This window comes from Corticium candelabrum, chromosome 4 (genome assembly GCF_963422355.1).
Source record: "Corticium candelabrum chromosome 4, ooCorCand1.1, whole genome shotgun sequence".
Lineage (NCBI taxonomy): Eukaryota > Metazoa > Porifera > Homoscleromorpha > Homosclerophorida > Plakinidae > Corticium > Corticium candelabrum.
In genome coordinates this window covers 6,291,302-6,313,116 of record NC_085088.1, presented here as the reverse complement: position 1 = coordinate 6,313,116, position 21,815 = coordinate 6,291,302, and the positions used below count along the sequence as shown (strand labels likewise).

General features: G+C 41.7%; 2 protein-coding genes across 2 annotated transcripts; both read right to left on the bottom strand.

Moving 5' to 3' along the window:
• Positions 1 to 439: 439 nt before the first annotated feature.
• On the bottom strand, positions 440 to 11,633 carry LOC134178510 (sterile alpha motif domain-containing protein 9-like). Its single transcript, XM_062645385.1, has 10 exons — positions 10,400 to 11,633; positions 9,635 to 10,327; positions 4,658 to 9,573; positions 4,460 to 4,600; positions 4,317 to 4,373; positions 2,457 to 2,567; positions 2,333 to 2,398; positions 2,128 to 2,253; positions 1,963 to 2,067; positions 440 to 754 (listed from the first exon to the last, which is right to left on the bottom strand). Exons 1-10 carry the CDS (start codon positions 11,631 to 11,633, stop codon positions 719 to 721), a joined length of 7,485 nt encoding a protein of 2,494 aa, XP_062501369.1. The 3' UTR covers positions 440 to 718.
• Positions 11,634 to 12,413: 780 nt separating this feature from the next.
• LOC134178508 (uncharacterized) lies at positions 12,414 to 21,678 on the bottom strand. The gene is made up of 4 exons (XM_062645383.1): positions 21,510 to 21,678; positions 21,021 to 21,168; positions 13,037 to 13,145; positions 12,414 to 12,958 (listed from the first exon to the last, which is right to left on the bottom strand). Exons 1-4 carry the CDS (start codon positions 21,581 to 21,583, stop codon positions 12,414 to 12,416), a joined length of 876 nt encoding a protein of 291 aa, XP_062501367.1. The 5' UTR covers positions 21,584 to 21,678.
• Between the last annotated feature and the right edge of the window lie 137 nt (positions 21,679 to 21,815).

The following is a 21,815-nucleotide window of genomic DNA, read 5'->3' as shown; positions in this document are numbered from 1 at the left end:
GGTGCTGTACCACCCGTTGCCATCTTGTATGTAGCTTGTCATGTATCCCTCACTTCTTACGAACGACTTATTCGCGAACAAACTACCATTGAGAACAGAGACTGCTAAGACCTGGCTTTTTGTCTTCTAGAACAGTAGACAGTGGACATGTATCATCAACTCCCTTTATTTTGTGAACTGCTTTAGATTAGGGTGTGCTACACATTCTAGAGGCTGGCGTAGCAGTTCATCCTGATCTGTGAATAGTTTCTGGAGCTAGCTGCTGTAGCTGTTATGACGCTTTCAAGTCTAGCACCATGTTTTCTTCCTAATTCCACAAACCAATTGTCCTTCTATCCTTTACCAGGTCACGTCTCGGTCTGTTTCCATAGGTCCTATTTTACCGCTCTGTCTGAGTCCCACTTCTGACTTCTGTAGGCTAACACAGGGAACGTGCAATTTAATTGTACATATATTGGCAAAGCATTTGTTTACTGTTTAGTACACAACCACAACGATGATAGTTATTTACAGAAAAATACACAAGTAGTAGAACCATGAATGACAAAAATTCCGGTAAAACGTCTACTGTGCCTACAAATTATTGTCTATAAAGCCATTATCTACAAGCTATATATACGCACGCACACTACTTTAACCGTCCATTTACATAGGGACAATTGCAGAAATAACGAGAGTTTGTTCCTGTTGCTGTTGTTTGTTCTAAATAGATGTCGCATTATGAACTCAGTGTACTGAAATCAATCCAAGCATCCTGAACACATTATACAACGTTACTTAGCAACTGAAATGACTATTAGTGAGGTTAGCGTTGACTGTGCAAATGCGACATTTGGGGTATTATTATGTGTCGTTATGCCCCTCCATGATGGGCAACTGGGGTCTTTACCCCATCTGGGCGCCCACCACCCCAGCAGGTGAGCCCAGCAGCGTACATGTTTCGGTGTAGTCTACACGGCGATCAATGACTAACCAATTTGATATAGATTGCAGGCATTACGGTGACTGCGAACTCGGTACAGCACGCCTAGTGGATATTAATGACCACTAGGAAAGTGCTGAACGTCATTGTCAGCGGACCATTCGGCAGACCACAGAGACTCCCCAACGACTGAAACGAGTCATAGTTTCATGGATAAAGCTAGAGAAACATGAGAAAGACAGACAATTTTCATAATTTACTGTCGTCACTGGAGTTTGAACTCCCAAATCATGGATTATTGTTATTATTATTGCATCGCACACAGAAATCTAGTGCACTACAGACGACAATATGCAAGGACGTACAAAACAGATAGAACAAACAATAACAAGAAGTAAATATTATCAACATTGATATCACATATTAGGTGATATTGTGTTGTTGTGGTCTGGTGTAAGCAGTGAGAGATTACCTTCCTGTGCAATGTTGTACAATTTTTGAAATTGTATATATACATACATACTATATATGTGGTGTGTGTGTGTGTGTGTGTGTGTGTGTGTGTGTGTGTGTGTGTGTGTGTGTGTGTGTGTGTGTGTGTGTGTAGTATGTAATACAATATTCTCTTGTCAGCAAAGGTGGCGTGCTACAGTTAATTAGCAATGAAACCTGACTGGCACTCATTTGATTTCCCATGGCGCTCACCTTGCAAACCCCAGCACAATACCCACCCTTGTGTCAAGGTTGACCGTCAAGGCACCCACGGGTATTTGATATTTCGCACCTAACATGATCTGAATTTTCAAAGCTAATAATAAATATAGGCAACTATTTCTAGAGGCCATTCATCTTTCTCCAGAGACGGGCAAGTACGGCCTTGAACCACTATATACACAATCAAGCAGGATCGAGTAGCGATGTCAATTGCACAAAATGAAACTCTTGTCTGGGGGTACTAGTCGGTTGAGTGAATTAAGTGTAACGTGTATCTAAACATCCTAAACGGAACCGTTTACACATATCAATCTAGTATTACTTACCCGCTTCAAATACACAAGATTCTTGAGAAGAAGAGCTGTCCTGCTGTCTAAAGCTCCTTTTGCCAAAATGTTTTCAATATCTCGAAAATGTCTTTCAACAGGTTTCTAAAGAGAACAAGCATAAATTGCATAAATCAGTTAAATGAGCAAGACAAGGTAACGGACGCTGTCTTCTTCCTCTAGTTTACGGCCAGCATCACGTAAAGCCACTTGAGCACATTCATAAAAGAAAGCATGGCGGCCTTTCAATAAATTGGAGATAGCATAATGAACAATAGAAGCTTTCAGTACCTGCAAAAATCAAGTATACCTGTTAGACACTGATAGAGTGACAGATAGACTATAAAATAGTAATAATTATACTTCTCACCTCATTGATATACAAATGGGCCATAAATAGTACAATACTCTCAAGGTCTTCTGTAGGTCTTCTTCCCTGTATACAAGAAATATTGCGTATCCGGAATTTCTACAATAATTCGGCGATACCATACCATCGAAGTTTGCAGATGAGCCTGTTGAAGATGTTCATCAAATTTCCGACTGCACAACTCGGCAAGTCGTTGACCAAACTGTACAGTGGTCCCCCGAACGTTGACACATAACTGCATTGAGCAAGAAAACATACTATAATAGTCATGCACAGAGGCGTTGGAACAGGGCCGCTGAACCAATATATGCGGAAAGTTGACTTCGCCAGCTGCTTAGTATTGCCGCAGACATCCGGTTGAGGCTATAGCTGATTAACTAAGAAAGGGAGCACTACAGCGCAGAACCCTAGGCGCCCAGAAATTGACTTTTTAGAAGTAGCAATGTGCTTCCACTGCAACGCAGGAAACTTGCCTATGCGTGTGTTCCTACACCCAACTATTGGTTTTAGCCTCAACAACGAGGCTCAGGTACGCACTCCAATCGCAACAACACCAGACAGTTGCTGCATACGTACACTTGTTTGCACAAATTAAAGGAGCATTCCGGAGAACTGCGCAGCCGAAATAGCGCGGTCCGGTGATCAGGGAGTTCGCGGAAAGTGCTTCTGCGTAGGGATGAGTGCTTCGTAAACTGTTAGAACACGATCGACGCCAGCGTCCACTGCCTCTAACGCCAAAACACTCACAAAACGCCAATTCTCTCGAATGTTGCCGGACGGAATAAATCGCACGAAAAGGTCAGTCTGTAGACAGTCTGAAGTAGCACGACGGTTTCCACCGTTCTTAGAGCGACGGAAACAACAGACAGACCATTTCCGGGAACGCGATTGCGTCGGTAAGGCTCACGTGATCTGATGGCGCGCAATAAAACGCTTCACTTGGCGAACAAAATTCTTGAAACGGCCCCGTCAGTATTTAAGTTTTTAATTAAACGTTTTTAACGTACTTCTGTCGGGTTTTAGCGCCTATCTCCGGAATGCTCCTTTAACACCAAAGCATGCAGAAATTCGCACAACGTGCATGTCACTACATAGACCCAACCGTCCCAACACTTGTTTATACAGGTGGCTCAGAAAGGACAGGCAATCTTATCAGCAAACGGTAAATCACTTCGGTGTGGCGCTTTGTCTCAGGTTCACTTACTCTCTGTTCTTACTCTCCGTTTGCTATGACCTCGAACGTACAATCGAAAGTCATTTTCAGTAATCAACATTGGAACGTCCTGCGTGACTCTGCTTACATACTAGCGGAAGCTCCAACAACAATATGTCGAGATTACAAGAGCGATAACAATGAATGCACGCTATACATTCCAAAGTTGTCTACATGGTCGTTTCCGTCGAGTCGGTCGCCATTTCCGGTAAAACGACTACTATAACCCTCGTTACGCCTACGGTTAATGAAGAAGCACTATGTATACCGTGCAAACCCTCCGCGTGCCATAGCTATGCAGCTTGTCACGTCTACCACCAGAGTCTAGACATACGAGACATTTACTTGGTCACGTGTTACGCGATCGCCTAGCAAGTCGTCACGTGACCGCTTTTACTACTGTACTTAGTGTTTCACTCATCGTAATAAATATATTAGATTAGTGAGGATGTGCCGGCGTAACACAGAAAAAAGCAGCAAACTACTGTTTAGGATAAAGAAGCACAAACGTGCTAAACCTAGGCTGCTACAAAGCGTTCATCCACCTCCAATTAATCAGAGCCATACAGAGGCACTACTATAACTCTCATTGGGTTAATAATGCGTAATACGTCGTTGTTCTCTATAGGTCGTCTAGAAATAGAAATTACTGACTATCATATTATGTCAATGACCACGCCCTTTACGCTCCTTTAGCGCACGTTACGCTAGACTAAAGTTTCTCTGCTTCCAACGCCCCTGATGCAAGGTTATAAGAATATGGTCCCAAACCTTTCGTTTGTGCAAATGACGACAAAGAGCAGACATCTCTTTAGGTTTCTGGTATCCCTAGATGAGATAACAATAGACCCAAACGAGATCTTTAGATAATACTCATGCACAGACGCATGCACAAACCAGTTCACACAAAATACCTTCTCGGTGATTGACTCTACAGTAGTTCTCAAATGATCCATTGTTGTAACAACGGGTAGGATTGCCTGAGCCTCTCTGAAGCAGCCATCTACTTTCAGATTTGCTAGAATTTCCAGCAACTGAGTGTGAAAAATGATTAGCTGCAAAAATGCAAGTCATCCGTTACAAAATTCTACTACAATTAAGAAGATTATAACCTCCTCCTGCAATAGTTGATTAAACTCCTGGTCACAGTGTTGGGTGTCCAAAGATTTAGCAACAGCTTTTGACTGTGGAGCACTGGAATGGACAGGCTGCCGAGAGTCTTCGTCGGGTGGTAACAGTTTTACTTGCAGATTCTTGGTTCCATTGAGAACATGACCATGAAGCTGTTTTTGGGCTAAACAAGCAGTTTGATAGTCTCGATAGGTTGCAATGGCACTACCATCTGACAGCCGAACTACTTGAGCATCTTCATCAATTAATTTGGCAATAAGCCAAATGTCTTCGTCTTGTGTGCTAGGGTCAATATTTTGAATAAGAACGGCATGACCGTCTTCACAAGTTGGTGTCTTTTTTGTAATACGTGAGCTAGGCGAAGTAAATACACTAGTTTCTCCTCGGTCACAAGTAGTTCTTTTCTGTCTGACTCTCCTCTCTCCTGATCCAATAAGACTTTGCCCGTAATCACCGACTGCAGTCAACGGTTCAGCTTTCCTGTCAGCTCTCTTAACTATCACTCTAAAGTTTCCTATTGTCACCTTTCCACAAGAGACAGCCTTTGACGCTCCTTGTGAAGTAGAAAACAGCACAACAGCCGTCTTCGCATTTCGTTTAGTGACTTTTAGTACAATTCCAAACGATGAAAAAACTGTTGCTATCTGCCCTGTATTGATAGAAGGATGTATCTGTGACACAACCACTTCCGTATCTAAAACATCTTTGTCTTTCTCGTTGATGGTGCTTGCATATGCATCCTTAACAACTTCAGCGTCCCGTTTACTTAATAACTTGCTTCTGTCGGCGTCTCCTTTTCCCATTGACCGAGAATTCAACCGTTTCGCTAAGCAGTCGACAGACTCAAATGTCCACTGCTGCGATTGATGCTGGTGATCCGACGTATCGAAGTCATGAAGATTTTCAGCTGCATGTTTATCCCAGTCTGAAGTGTAGCTCGGTGTCGCTTCTATGTCCTCTGATTTGCCGAATCTATTTTTCTCTTGTACAGAATCACGAAACGGCTGCGATGAGTTTGCTGGTTTCCACATCTGTTTTTTAGGAAGTTGAGCAGTCGGTATCAAAGCCGGCACTTTCTCGGCTTGGTCTATTGCAGATCTAAACCTAGGAGGAATCTCTGCTCTCTGAAAGTGTTCAGTAGTCCCTTTCTGATCTCTCCTATTTTGGTTTCTTAAAGACCGATGAGGCTTGGGTGACGACCTGAGAGGAATGTCCGGAAGAGTCGACAAGTCGACTTTTCTCAGTTCGTCATACTTTTCTTGGTCGACAGGATCGTAAGCGTAAGGTCCCTGTATGGTAAATCCCAAATAAAACCACAACCAGTCTTTGCTCTCTTTTGGATAAAGCTCGTTATCAAAGCTAACCTCGATCCCTTGATACATAATCTGTCCAAATTTGTGTTTGGTTCCTTTTAGACGAATTAAGCTGGCCATGACGCGTTTACTGCGCCAAAAGTTTGTCGTATTTTCGTAATAATCCAAGCTTATCTTGGCCGCAGACATAATCATCGCGATGCCTTCGCCTCTACCAAAAAAGTAGCGAGGACGGGATTTTCGAGGTGCATATTGCTTGTTTCGAATAGTCGTCAGACAACAGTTTATAGCCTGTTTTACCACCTCCTTGTCTGGAGTACAGATGGGATTCGGTAATGGAAAGTACAACATATACTGGAAAAGATGAGCCCAAGCGCTCTTGGGTTTAGAACTGCACCAACTGTTAACAATGGCGATGAGCTCCTTAGTACCACCGTTTAACGTAGCAACGTCGCGTCCTTCTACACAGGCTCTTACAAACATTAGTACTGTTGTCTCTGTGTCAGTGTTCAGTCTGCCCCTTTGAACACTACAGCTTGGTTTCAACCATCGAGCGATTTCACTCATATCTTTGTCACTAAAGGCCACCCAAGTACTGTAGGGATCTTCACCTTGAACATATAACATCTCCTCAACCATCTGCCTTCTTAATTCCGGAGAGGACTCCGTTTTCCGTTCTTTCTTTGCTAAGTCGATTGTGTACTGGCAATCGGACACTTCAACAAATTTACGCCTCAATCTTGCTCCCCTTGCCTGTGCAGATTGATACTCATACCGTTGCTTCTTGTCCCAGCGTCCTGTCAAATGTTCGCACTCGAATATGTCATCAAGGGTTCTACGAATGCATTCTTCTCTTCCTCGAATGAAAGCTATTTGATCAGGATCAAGACCACGCATTTCCTTTGGAGTATCCGAGCCATCCATAAATTCTCGAAACACCTTCTTGTGATCTGCTGGCAAAACGTAACCTTTGAATACCTCGGAACCTTTTACTATTGCCAGAAGATCTAAGCATACTTCAATTTTCCCAATCATTGCATACCAATTGATGAACGCCATTGGACAGTTCTTGGCTACTTCGAAAGCCTCAAACGATTGTTGAGCTGTGCGTATCACTTCGTAAAGCTTCTCCACAGAACAAGGACGAGCTTTGTAAGGAGACAACTGCAATTTATAGACAAGGCCTTTTGTAGTATGGAAAATGCTTCGATCTTTTTCTTGATCTATAGCTTTGTCGATTGCCATCACAGCAGCTTCATAGCCCGTGTACTTGTCTATTGGCTTTTCGAGACTTGAATCACCATCGTCACTGTCGTCGTGCAACCAGTATGTCTCTCCCCACAACAGAAAAGAAAGAAAACCAGCAAACTTTCGAGGTAGCTCCATCTCTCCGACTTCGTATGCTAAATATCGTGCAAGATGCTGCCAGACAAATGCATTACCGGGACACCCCAACGTTTTCTCGCACAAAACTAGCAATAGCTCGAGAGCTTCAAACTTCCCTTCATCTTTCATGAGAGTAGTAATAAAGGGAGAAAACCGCCGTAACTGCACACGACCCGCATGTTCGGAAGTTTTTTCCGCCGCAATGTCCTCGTCTCCATCGACATTCTCTTCGTCCCAACCAACTTTTGCGTCTCGTTTTGTAAACAGACGTATAGCTATGTCTGTCAGGATGTTCGCAGCATATTCCGAACGCCTACCAACCATTTTGTCTAGAAATTGCATTGCAGTCTCAAGCAGTTGGAAACGGTGAAGAACCTCTACTCCTATAAGATGGTGAGCGGGCCTGTATCCTTCGTATGCGTACGTCTCGTATCCTTCTGTATTCAAAACAATCATATCTGCTGTTGTGTCACTGATATCAGCCATGCTTACTCGAAACGGTCCTTCGAGAGGAGACAGTAAGCTCTGAACGCACGATCGGGGAATTCCTACATGCATGTAAGTGTAGACCAGACTGCAGAATTTCAGCATTTCTACCTCCAGCTCCGCAACATTCTCCAAGTGATAGACCACATATTTCTCTAGCAACTTGTGGTTATACTCCTGTCCAAACAACTGCAGTCCAAAATACAAAATTTGCTGATTGCTTTTAACGTTTCGAATAATCTGCGTTCTTTTGTCACGATCAGGTTCAAGTTGATTGATAAGATGGGCAACTTGCTTGATTTCGGACTTAGACAAGTGACGATCTAGATGATACTCGGCATCTCCATAGATCTGTTTCTTTTGTAGAGGCTCAGATAAGATAGGCCTGCATTGCAAAATGACAGACCTTACGCGACTTCTGTTGAGATCTGAACAAAGAGAGCGAAAGGCATGCGTATTGACGCAGTCCACCAAAAGCAAAACCGGCAATATAGCATTTGGGCCCGTGTGTGACTCTTTAAAATCATAAAGCGAAGAGACCTGCATGGCAGTGCTATTTGTAATAGCTTGGATCAAAGCGCAACGAAAAGTCTTGCGGAACTCCCAAAGAACCCGTCTGCACAACGTTGTGCCTCCGGTGCCTGGAGAATGGTGAAGTACCACCGTGCGAATAGATGTTCTGTTGTCACGCTCCTGACCGAAGTTCTGGCCTTTCAAACTCTCCAGACGTTGCTGAACCTCATCCTTGAGCTTCCGAAGTAGAGACCTCTCAATGTCATGACGGAGATAAAAGTTGAGCCATTCCGGCTGTTCACCCTTATAAAAGTTGTCTCTTGATCTCTCCATCTCATCAGAAGCGTTTTCAGCTTCATATTCGCATTCATAGTACCCAACAACATTGATATCTTCCCATGCCCTCATCCTCGCAAGAGGAACTGCTACCGGCGTATCACTAGATGATACCACGTGTTTCTCTGTACTAAGATCGAACACTTCTCTTCCCATAAGCATTTGGCAAATACTGTCTTTGACGCAAGCCCAATGCATTCCAGCTACACAACATTCACCGACATCGACACGTGCCAAAGCTCTTAAATCTTGAACAATAGGGCCGTCTTCACATATCAGTGCTATTCCTTTCCTTGATTGCCTCGGACCTAATATGCTAAAATTGAATTGCAGCAACGACGCCAATTCTTGAAGGCTCGATGCAGAAACTAGCAAATAGACTGACACCAAAGGTTTCTGCATATGCATACATGCAGACAAAGCATCCTCTGCTGGCTTTTTGCAATTAGCAACCCAATCACTGAACGTCTCTTGAGCAAGAGAAACATCTTTACGTCCATTAGCAAAGATCCAGCAAGTGCCAGAGTTTGATTCAAACATGCTATGGATAGTAGATCGGTTCTCGAAGTCCTCAACGTTAAGTACACTGACTTGTTTACTGAACACCCCACCTGTCCCTCTTCCTTCGCATGATGAGTTACGGTGCATTAAGTCGTACATTCCACCGGTCTCCGAATTAGAATCGAAATCAATTACAGCCGTCCAGGGTATTTCTGCTAAAAATCCTAATTCTGAGTTTTCTCGATTTTCTCCAGAAATTGCGTTGCATATCAGAATATATCGAAAACGATCGAAGTCGAGATTGTGAAGAATTCTGTGCAGTTTTCCACTCAGTTGAGAAACTTCTTCTTCATTTGGCCAATCTTGTAAAAATAAAACGTTTTAGAAAGGGAAAAGTTACCAACATATGTATACAGAGCTTACCCTTGTCCCCATTAAGAGTTTCTGCATCTCGTCTAAACCTGCCTTGAATAGTAGCTTTATGTTTCATAAAATCAGGCCAAGATAACTTCTTTGTTCCTTCATCTTCCTGAATGTAAGGCGCCAATTCGCCTAATATGTCCCCATCAGAGTTTTTCAAAGAGTCTGACACTTGCTTGAAATCTTCATTTTTCTTAAACTTCCGAGCAATGTACACATTCCCTTTGCAGACGTTCGCATCAGGGTCTACTTCAATTTCCACAATTTGAAGAGGATGTTCTTTCCGTCGGGGCACAACGTCTATAATATGTAAAGATATGCATTCTTGTTCAGCCCTCGGCAGTGTCTGGTCCGGTTGATCATCCGTACGAATCATCTCTGTTTTCATGTATTCGAAATGCTTTACGATTTCTTGCTCAATACCATCTATACAAAGACCTAGCACTTGACCGTGAAGAAATCGATCTTGCTCTTCCTGTTTATCTCCGACTCCAAATGCGATCACTCCTCTCATGCGCTGATTTAGACATCCAACAACAAACGTGACTGCCTCCTGAACGACCTCGAAAGGAATTTCCAACTTTGAACACTCCTGCAATGATTTGTACACGTAACCTCGTTCTTCCGCTGGAAGAATGTTATTTTCGTCATACTTCCAAAGTCTTCCTGGCCTACTTGGAGGCCTTCGTTCACCACCTAATCGCAAGCAAACGTGTACTATTAAAACCGATTACATGCAGTGTATAATCTAACAATAAATCGATATACTTGTATTAGACGTCGTCACTTGTCTTGCATTCCAATTGATCACTTTTGTACTCTTTCGTTGTCTGGACTTCTCGCTCAACTTAGCTGTCCTGTTGCCTCTTCTCAAATTTGTTAAATCAAGCAGCAGCTTAAAATCTGTCATCAACTCCTCTGAACTGCGTACTAAAGTCCCATCACAAGAGAATTCTCCAAGAACTAAAAATTCATTACCACCGCAAGTCGATCCGACCATAGGCATACTTTGGACTTTGTACGGATCACCTATACGTTCGCACCACGATTCGCCACAATTTTCGGATTTCAGATCATCCAAAATACGCTCCACAATTTGTTTACCATTCGAGCAACTAACCTCGATCTCAGGCCAATAGACATGAACATCAACACCAAAACTACAAACAATGCAATTGAAATCTGTGGACGTGACTACATTCTGCTTTCGAAGCGACTTCTGAACTGCAGATAAAACTCCATTCTTCGCTACTACATTTATGTTGCAAAATGTTAGAGTCAAGAGTGTTTCGCTTTCTGTCATCATTTGATGAATGTTATATTTTATCCTCTTTTGCCAATATGCTGCCACGGCCTTGTTCAAGGATTCAGAATTCTGCACAATCAATCCTTGAGGAGACGAAAATGGTACTGACAAGTCGAAAAAGAAATGAGACGCACTGCGAAGCGGACACGGTTCAAATTGCTTGAAAGAACCCTTCGGGTTTGATCTGAGATCTTTGTTAGTAATTTCGGTCTTATTTACAACTTTCTCTGCTTTCTTAGAAATTGCTTCAGCAGTCGGTCTAGCAGACCCGCCATGTACAGTTTCATGGACTGATGAATTGTGCAAGTCACCGAGAGCGTCCCAAGTTGAGGACAACTGAATTGCATGCGGAAAATCTTGACCTATGACTACGGATTGTGCATTTCGTTTTCTCAGCCACTCTGGTAACTTGAAACTAAACACGTATGGCAGGTCTTTAGCTATAAAGACTTGAATCAGCAGAGAATAATCATCAACGAGAAGCTTCTCTGCCAAAACTATGATATTGTTATCAGATTGAACGGCTTCAAATGGACCACATAATTGGTAGGATTTTCCACTCGGTAAATCTGGGTGCAGTCTCACAAATGTAAGAGCAGCACAACCTGAAAGCTGTAAACTGTCCTTCAAAAACACCCTAAGGTTTCTTAAAATACATTTGTTCTCTTCTCGGTTACGCTTTGCACAAAACAACATGATTCTGTTTTTGTCTCGTCTGGTTTTGAGAAAGAAAGAAACTAGCTCCACCACGTTGCTTGTTCGAGATCTATAAGGATTTTGGTGAGCAATCTTGGCATCAATGCTCAGTCCAAGCAGTGACTGTTGGACAGCCCTAACAAGATTCCGTCTGCCTGGAGATTCATATAAGGATTCTCTCCTGGTGGGAATTTCATCGTTATGCGTCAACTGTTTTAACTTAGTAGCCGAACTCTTCCGTTCGACATCGTGTGCAGTTGGCTTACTGACGTACGTGTGAACAGATAAATCTAAAGCTGGCTCTGACGGACTTCGATGTTCTGATGAATCAGCTAAAGTTGAGCGTCTGTCTTCGTATCCTCCAGCTCTTTCTAGATCGTCTTTTCCACCGTCGACTACTTGCACTATTTCTTTCTTTTCCTTTACAGCAGAAACAACTTCACAACTTCGACGAAACCGTTTCTCTTCACCGTTAGTTGTAGCATACAATAAAAAATCTGCAATATTATGCATCAATATAGGTATACATCTTGGACGAAGCTGGTTTGGTGGTTGCTACCTTTGTCTCGCTTGTCACGAGAATTTGCTGCGCATATCGAAAATTCTAAGCTGTCGCTAGCTAAAGAATCGCTTTCAATCTCATTCTCTCGTGGACTTTGTAAATCGGTAAGCTTCTCTGCTGAATTGGTTGTGCTGTGCGTACTCACATGGCTTTCGTCAGCGCAATGAAGAGGCCGAGTTGTCACCTCTGCAACGGCAATAAATAAACGTTAATAATCGTTAATTTACTGTACCACTCACATCTTTCTGACCTTCACCAGCGTCCACAAGCACGATCCCATTATCTTTGGTCACAATTTGCTTCACTTGCCAAGACGCTTCCTGTTGTTCCGTCACGGGGTGGCCACGGTGTGCAAATAAGAAATTGAAAGGTACGCCGGGTACGTTTGCATGAACTATGATTTTCCTAACTCGAGATAAATAAGCAAGCGACGTCGTCTGAATGTGTCCGACAATGCACGAGTCTTCGTTGATGCAAACGGCAATGGTTGTTGTATTACAACGATTCAAGAGCTTTTTGGCTGCTATTTTAGTAAACCCGACATCAACTAATTCGTCGATCTCGACGTCGCATACTGCATTACAAGTGACCAAATCGTGTTCTGCAAGTATAGCTTCATACCGTCCATGATGACTAGGAAAGACCACCTTTAGTATTTCCATCAGTTCATCATCTAAAGCCGCGCCGTCGTTGCCATCATCGCCCCTTCTGTTGTCGCATTCATGCGAAGAGCGGAACGGCAAAGAAGTTTCCCGCACCTCTACTGCAAAAAAAAACAAAAAAAATTACGAAAGTCTCTACAAGACAGACAGCATGTATAGATTGATTCGAGTGTACCAACCAGATTTCCTGTCTCCACCGCCAAGCAGAGAGAGTGTAAGATGAACATTTGACGATGGGGATGACCCCGACATTGCAAGCTGGCTTTGCAATGGCCATTCGTCATCTATCTAGACAAACAATTCGTTGTATTCAGAATCGTGAAACCGGAAACTGCCGATGTCGCTAAAGGTGATCCGAAAATGAGTTTAATTAATTAATTAAGTACTACAGACCGGTTTACAGATCTCGTGGAACAAACGTAACGTAATGTAACGTACTGAAACGTCAACAGCGTTACGTTTCGTAACGGAGATGCTATTCACAGAATACGTCCGTTCAACGACGTTATCCAGTTTTGCGTACCCTGACATTTGGTCACGTCACTTGGTTAGCGTACGATTGGTAAAAAATCACGTGCTGGATTGCTCAAACCCTACTGCATGGTCAAACGTTTCGCTCCGTTACTATAGAACGCCGCCACGGTCAATATTCGACGAGATGCGATTACAATGTGCGATACGACTCGTTAGCATTCTTTCTTGACATGTAGTGTGATTTGACATGCGGTCTCAACATGCGATCCCAAGATGCGGTCCCAAAGATGTGGTGCCAACATACGGTCCCAACATACGTCTACATTAGAGAATTGAATTGTACGTAAGACATGCTTTGATAACTTAATTACACGGTTCTCTAAGACGTGTTAGGCAATACAGTCTGGAAGCTTCTTTACTGTTGTTCGTATTTCCTTCGTTTTATTACAAAAATGTGTTCCGATGGTAGTGAAAGTGGTTTTCAAGTCAGGAATTTGTCTTGGGGGAGGTCTGTTATCAGAAATTTCCAGCGAACGTTCGAAACGGCGGACGAACGTAGACGACAGGGTTACATTCTCTGCTAGTACCAATATCATTCGTCTTGGGGATTTGTTCTAAATGCAAACTCTGTAGTTGTCTGTCCGTGTTGCAAAAAGCGATGCGTTTTGCAAGATCTCCTTCTAGCAATAAAGCTGCTGAAGGTAGACACTGACGGGGCTTTCTTCAATTATGTCACGGCTGCTCAGCTTGAACATTTGGTTGAATTCAGATTTCGAGTTCCAGATATATCGAACCTGCTAGGCATATCAGAAAGAACATTGCAAAGACGTCTTGCGGAATGTAATCTATCTACCAGCGTCACCTACTCGGAAATATCCGACGAAGAACTGATAACTTTGGTACGCGAAATATAGAATTGTTTTCCACGTGTGGAAAGAATTAAGATGTTAAATGGACACGTCCTGCGCTTAAGTTACCCAAAAGCTTAGGGCATATTGATGGAAATCACAAGCATTTATACGTTGGAGTTTCGTAATCCACGGAGGCATAGATGACTACGCAAGGATACCAGTGTACCTGTCGTGTTGCGGCAATACAAGGCAGAAACCGCCATACGTCTATTTCAGAACGCAGTGAGAGAATACGGATTGCCGTCGAGAGTGAGATCCCATAAGGGAGAAGACAACGTGACTGTCACACGATTTAATTAATGGAAGAACATCCAAGAGGAAGCATGCATGCGGATGGGCAAGAGTTCATACTGACGCATCAAGAGATTTTGGAGAGATCTTGCCTGAGAGTTTTACCTGCTTGTTGTTGAGACTTACGCATTTGGACTCCCTGCAAGTTTGCAAAACATTAACTTTCAAGCGTGTCCGCTGTAACAAGTTACTCATTTTCACAGACGCAGAAGTACCTGATGCAACACCTTTCAATAAAACTGAGGACGTTTAATGCTAGAATGATTTATCAAACGTCACTAGTAGATACTGTTGAGGTCTTTCGTGGGATATACCTTCAGATAGTAATAATATGGTTCAGTAATTACAGGGTTGAAGGGAAGCAAATATATTATATTATACTAGAAACCACACACACACACACACACACACACACACACACACACACACACACACACACACACACACACACACACACACACACACACACACACACACACACACACACACACACACACACGCACGCACAACACACACACACACACACACACACACGCACACGCACGCACACACACACACACACACCAGCTTGTCAGATATCCGTCATCTGCAAAAGCCTCAGCAAGCACAAGACCACCGACTGCATGCCATCTGACGCTTCTATAGTGAACATATTCTTAGCAATGGTTGTGACAAAGTCCTATATTATACGTAACCAATAATTACCAATTGCATTGCATGCTTCCTGAGAACGACCTTTACAACAACCAACACGTAAAACATCAGAATATTCGCAAATTTAAGCAACGAGGTAGGTTAATTAACGGTTGTCTTCACTCTTGCTGTAGGCAACAAGAGCACAGTAGACACATCCATTCAGCGCATTACCATCTAGACCTATGCAGCTGCTGATCAGACAGTTTTCTCACACTGTCTAGGACCGTTTGACACATGTTTCTTTTGGCAGATGACAAAAGCTATCTACAAAGATCCAGTATACGTATCTATAGGTAACCAGCACCAATGGGTGGCTCACAAGCCCCAGTTTAGAAAGTGATTGGCAAGACCAGGCATGTGAACGTGCCACAAACCATTTCAGAGCAATCTATCTAGTAATTTTTTGACAAGAGCCTCAGCAACAGTCGTTAGAACCAGTGGAAAACTTGTCTCCCGCTTGAAGACTCTCATTAACAGCAGCAAAATCTGTGGAGCGCTTTCATCTCCTTAATCACGTTTGTCTAGTTGGTCTGACACGGAAAAAGTGAAAGAGCTATTCTACACCTTCTCTGCAAACTTACTTTCTCCTGATACTCAGGAGATTAAAAATGAAAGATGATGTGGGAGATATAAATAAACTAGCTGGCCTGGCGATGAGTTGCCAATTAGATTGACTGATGGAATGCATGCTGCCAACAGGTGATATAGCCAAACGTCAGCACATTAGTGAATGACATCCTTGCAGCTTCCGTCCCTACTCATCACTGGCTTATGTCAATTAAAACAGATCTCTGATAACAATTGTCAACTACATGCCTTGCTGATGATATTTTATTGAACAGTTTGGCTCTAACTTTTTTTTGCTCAGCGACATCCTAAAGGGTGCTATAGTTGACCCTATGCATGGTGATGAGGATACTGTAACAGCTGACTTGCACTGCCAGGACAATGACAATGTGTTGCATATAGCTATGTTTTGTGACATGTTTGTAGCAAATATCTAATACCTTATTTGGAGATGACTGCATATTAGTTCCAAAATGTTAACGTTTTGTGCCCCTCTATACTAGTCAAAGTCTAGATCCCCTACTAAGATGTAAGGTCACCACAACATTGCAGTATAAAAATTGATCAACTAGGTAGTGGCGCATTATAGCTTTAAAGGCTTAATTAAAGTGCAGCTTTCATTGTTGCTTCAAAACTAGATTTCACATTTACAGCAATGGCCTTTGACAAGCATCTACAATCCAAAAGTTGCTTGCATTGTAGATGCTTTGTGTTTGCAGTTGTTTGCTCGACACAAAACTGCAATTTTTTTGCAGTAAAACAACAACAACAACAATGCATTTCACTATTCTCTGCGTAGAGATGCACTCTGCTTCAACTTACCGTAGCATAGACTGGGTCAAGCATAGGCTGACAATAGGACAATGTCCCTGAATTACTTGCAGTGTCAGGTAAGTGCTGTAAATCAAGTATACATATTTTGAAAGCAAACTAATTGGAAATTGAGCAAGTATCTATTTCGGAAGCGATTTAATTTAGAAGCCTGCCAGACAGTACTGTACTGCTGCAGTACGGTGTGTAAGTATGTCGCAGCAAGAATGATGGAAATGCGAGGCACAACTTCCCATACGTGAAGTGATGAGTACTAGTGTACATAGTATATATGTATAGTACATATGAACATGTAATAATATCAGTGTTCTCCCCAGAAATCTTAATTAAAAGGCAGAGCGGGATACTGCGTGAAGTGGGCGTCCCCCCAATGCCACGCCCAACGCTGTTAAAACTCTATATATTTTACAGATCAATGAGGCTCTCGTCTGTACAGATACGGCTTCGTCAAAAGCTCTAGAAATTCCCCTGTTCGTGCCCAACAGTGCACAGGTTGCTTCACTATAAAGACAGCCGATTCATGGCCAATCGAGCTTCTTTCATGCTCTAGCAGACTTTGGTGAGTGAGCATTTTGCATGGGATATCAATCCAAATAACTTTCCCTAGTGCATATCTTATAGGCCTAGATTGTGTCTTTGGAGAAAGAAAACGTAGCAGTGACCGTACAACTGCACATGTGTCTTGTTTTCCACCTCACTAACCAGAAGCCATGGGAAATCATTTCAAAAATCATGTAGTCACTGGTGATCTCACTCCAGTCATCCTGTGCTTGGAAGATCTGCTAGGAGCTGCATCAGTTGCCACTCGTTTTCTTTCAACAATGCTGACATGATTCATGTGCACACAAGTTGCGAAAGCGTGGTAAATGGCAGTATGCGTGGGTGTAAAGTGTAGTGTTCCGCATAATGAGATACTACCCACGGTCTTAGTTAATTAAGCTTACTCCGAGATCCTCAGGTCTAGGCATCTGAATGATCTAAATGACATAAAAGCTTAATTGCTTAGAATAAGGCAGAGCGGCCCTGTTCATCTATTTACTGGGATTCCTTTGTTCCAATGAGACTGGGAAGAACCTTTTGTCCCGATGGGATTTTGACGTTTTCGTCTTCAGCTGAGACGTTGAACTTCCTAAATGGAATACACACATTTCACGCACTTTTACACAGTCTGCAAGTCTAGTCATTTTCCATCGCGAAAACCCAAGACAAATTTGCCTTGGCAAAATTTAGACGTTAGACGTCATCTAATAAACCTAAAAATTGTCTGCGCTGTTATGGAAACAACTTAAAAAGCTTTTGGGAGTCAGAAAAGCAAACCAAAGTTTGTCAGCCCTGTCAACCAAACCGTACTCGCGCATCTCTAGGGGTTGATTCGGCACTTTATGTTCATGTCTTACGTCTGCCGATGCTGAAATTACAATGGCACTACTTTTTACAATAGAAGCAAGTCATTTCATACTTGAAACAGCTCTGGATCGGTTGTAAATGTCGAAATCCCATTCAGACAAATTCGTTGGAACGGGATTTTGGTACCTAGCGTGATCTTTTGAGTGCAAAACACGACAAAAATTTAGACACTAAACATATCGAATCATAACATTGCTGTCACAATGACTATCGAAGCTTGTGAATGTCAGGAAAAATTAAATCGAGTTTGTCTATCCTTGTCGACCAGACGTACTTGCGCCTTTTGTGACGACTGCATTGGACGTTTCATGTGCATAACTTATGTCAACCCATGATGAAAACGCAATGACACTGGGTTTCGCAGTTATTGTAAAGTTATTCTGTGCTTTCAAAATTTCTGGATCAGTTACAAATGTTGAAATCTCATTCTGACAAATTTGTTCGAATTGGATTTGGCACTTACAATTATCGTAATCTTCTGCTCACAAGATACGAAAAACGCTGGATGATAGACACATCGAATCAAGTATATAGTTGCGTCGTTAAGTTAATTGCTTTCTTGAATTCTTACAGCTTGGATCCCATTTGCACAAATTAATAAATTTAACTTCTGACAATTAATTAGACTGTACTCTGTCTGTTGTCGTTTACCAATCAATTTGCCAACATTATGAAAAGTTGAACAATTGTAAAAAGATGTAACAAAGTTGCTGCATTGCTTCCTTGAATTTCTACAGCTCAGATCTCATTCACACGAAACTCTGCCAAATGGGATTTTGGCTATTCTCGTTCAACAATCACTTTGCAAACATTATGAAAATTTGTAAGAACCAAATAATTGAAACAATTGCAACAAATACAAATTGAAACAATTGTAAGAACCAAATAATGCATATTGGATGTGCGTTTCTGAATTATATTTTTAGACGTTCTCTGGTTATAGTTTGCAATATAAAATATTTAGGCTATGTTTGACTTTGAATCACTGTAAATATAAGTAGACTAACAGTTGAGAAAGTGATCAGATGCATAAGTTTGTAGTGTTATTATGTATACTTACAAGTATAAAACCATGAAAAAATGAGGGATGGACTCAGTGTATGAAATGTCCATTCAATTCTCTATTTTGGTTTTGGAAATTAGATTTTTAAAAATGGCCTGCAATAAATGATACATCATGCAACCGGAAGTCTACTATTTTCAATTTTCATTTTAGAACAAAAATGAAAATGAACACAAAACCACTAAACTTTTGTTTTCAAATACCCATAGCTTTAAATTTGGATTAATTGGTGATATAATAGCCAATTTGTGCTGTTTCTCTTTCTGAAATATTTTAGAAACTTCACATTATGTCAAATTTCAATAAATTGCAAATCAAACTTTAATGTTGTATCAATTATTAATTGAATGGACGTTCCATACATGCATACCGAACCTTACAGACCCATGCATCTGATCACTTTCTCAAAATGTTACTCTACTTGTATTATTTATAGCAATTCAAAGTCGAACATAGCCTAAATAATTTAGATTGTAAACTATAACCAGAGACCCATGTCTAATAATAAATTCAGAAACGCACATCCAATATGCATTATTTGGTTCTTACAATTGTTTCAATTTGTATTTGTTTCAATTTTTCATAATGTTTTCAAAGTGATGGTTAAACGAGAATAGCCAAAATTCCATTTGTCAGAGTTGTGTGAATAAGATCTGAGCTGTAGAAGCAACGCAGCGACTCTGTGACATCTTTTTACAATTGTTCAATTTTTCATAATGTTTGCAAATTGATAGGTAAACGACAACAGACAGGATACAGTCTAAGTAATTGCCAGAAGTTAAATTTATTAATTCGTGCAAATGGGATGCGAGCTGTAAAAATTCAAGGGAAGCAATTAACTTTTAATGAAGTGACTATAACTGGATTCGATATGTCTAGCGTCTAGCGTTTTGTCGTATCTTACGTGCAGGAGATTAGGAGAAGTCCCAAAATCCAATTTGAACAAATTCGTCAGAATGGGATTTCAACATTTACAATTGATCCAGAAATTCTTGAATGCACAGAATAACTTGGGTCTGGTCGCCAAGGATAGACCTTTGGTCCTGACGTTCACAAGTTTCAATAGTCACTGTGACAGTCGTGATTTAGTGTCTAACGTTTTGTAGTGTTTTGCACTCAAAAGATCAAGCTAGGTAGCAAAATCCCGTTTGAACGAATTCGTCTGAATGGGATTTCGATATTTACGTCCGATCCAGAGCGGTTTCAAAGTACGAAATGACTTGCTTCTATTGTAAAAAGTAGTGCCATTGCAATTTCAGCATCGGCAGACGTAAAACATAAAAAAGTGTCAAATCTACCCGTCGAGATGAGCGAGTACGATTTGGTTGACAAAGCTGACAAACTTTGATTTGCTTTTCTGACACCCAAAAGCTTGTTAAGTTGTTTCCATAGCAATGCAGACAATTTTTAGGTTTAGTAGATGACACTTAGTGTCTAAATTTTGGCCAGGCAAATTCGTCTTGCGTGTTTCGAGACGGAAAATGACTAGACTTTGCAGACTATGTATTTATTCCATTGAGGAAGTTCAACGTCTCAGCCGAAGACGAAAAACATCAAAATCCCATTGGGACGAAAGATTCTTCCCAGTCTCATTCGAATGAAAGAATCCCAGTAAAAAGATGAACAAGCCTGCTCTACCAAAAGATCCTGGGGAGAACACTGATGTATAATTAATCTGCTGATTTCTAGAAAAATTAGGAAGCGATTAAATTTAGGAAACTGGTTGGACCTTACAATATTTACAAAAATTAAAGTGACTTCAAAATATAGTTGATTTAGAGTAACAGTTACACAAACAATCCAATAACTACCATACAAGATCTACAACTAATTCTTACAAAGATTATAGTGTGAAGACAAAACGGTATGATGTGCATAAAACAGTCAGACAGCTAGTTTTCTTGCAGAAATTGTCCGTTTTACCTTCTTTCGCCCAACGTGCAGCTTCTGGGTTGATAGATCAATTCCAAGACGACTGCTAATAATGCTTTTGAGATCCCTGGGTGTGTCCAAATTGCAAACATCGACCACCACAAGCCCATTGTTGTGATATACGAATACTTGGAAGTGCCTGCAAACAATATAGCCCGTGACTGTCAGAATTTACTCTGAGCATAGATAAATTATTCCATTGCGTTCGGAATGCAAAATGACCAGAAAAATCCCCAGACACGATCGCACCGATCAACTCCCTGTTGAACTGTTGTCACTCAAAACGTGTGGTGTGTTTGTGTGATACTATCTCTACATACAAACGCAGCAGAGATAAAATGCGATCGTGAAGGGTGTGCGGAGCGATACCGACGTACCCAAACTCCTTTTTAATTAATTAGGACTTCAAGCTTAGTCCTCTGCTAAAGCTATATGTAGCCACTAGATCAAACTAAGAGATGCGAGGTTAATGCAGCTCACTTGGAGGATTGAGTGTTGTCAGCTAGAGATGAATTCCAACCAGTTTCTGCAGATCTAGAGACAAGCGAATCCATAATGTCAGTCAACAAGGTTTAGGCGCAGCTCTCTATTGTGCAGTAGGGTAGGGAGCCTCCAACTAGAATTAGATACAAAACACAGTCGGTCTTTAACGCAGTGGACGAGTCCCCAACTACGCGCATGCTCAGAAACCTTACCCTTTCTGGATCTATTCGTGTAAAAGATACTTTCAAAGTGGACTCCTTCAGAACCATTAATTACTAAGACATGAAGTAGCGCCAGTTTGGA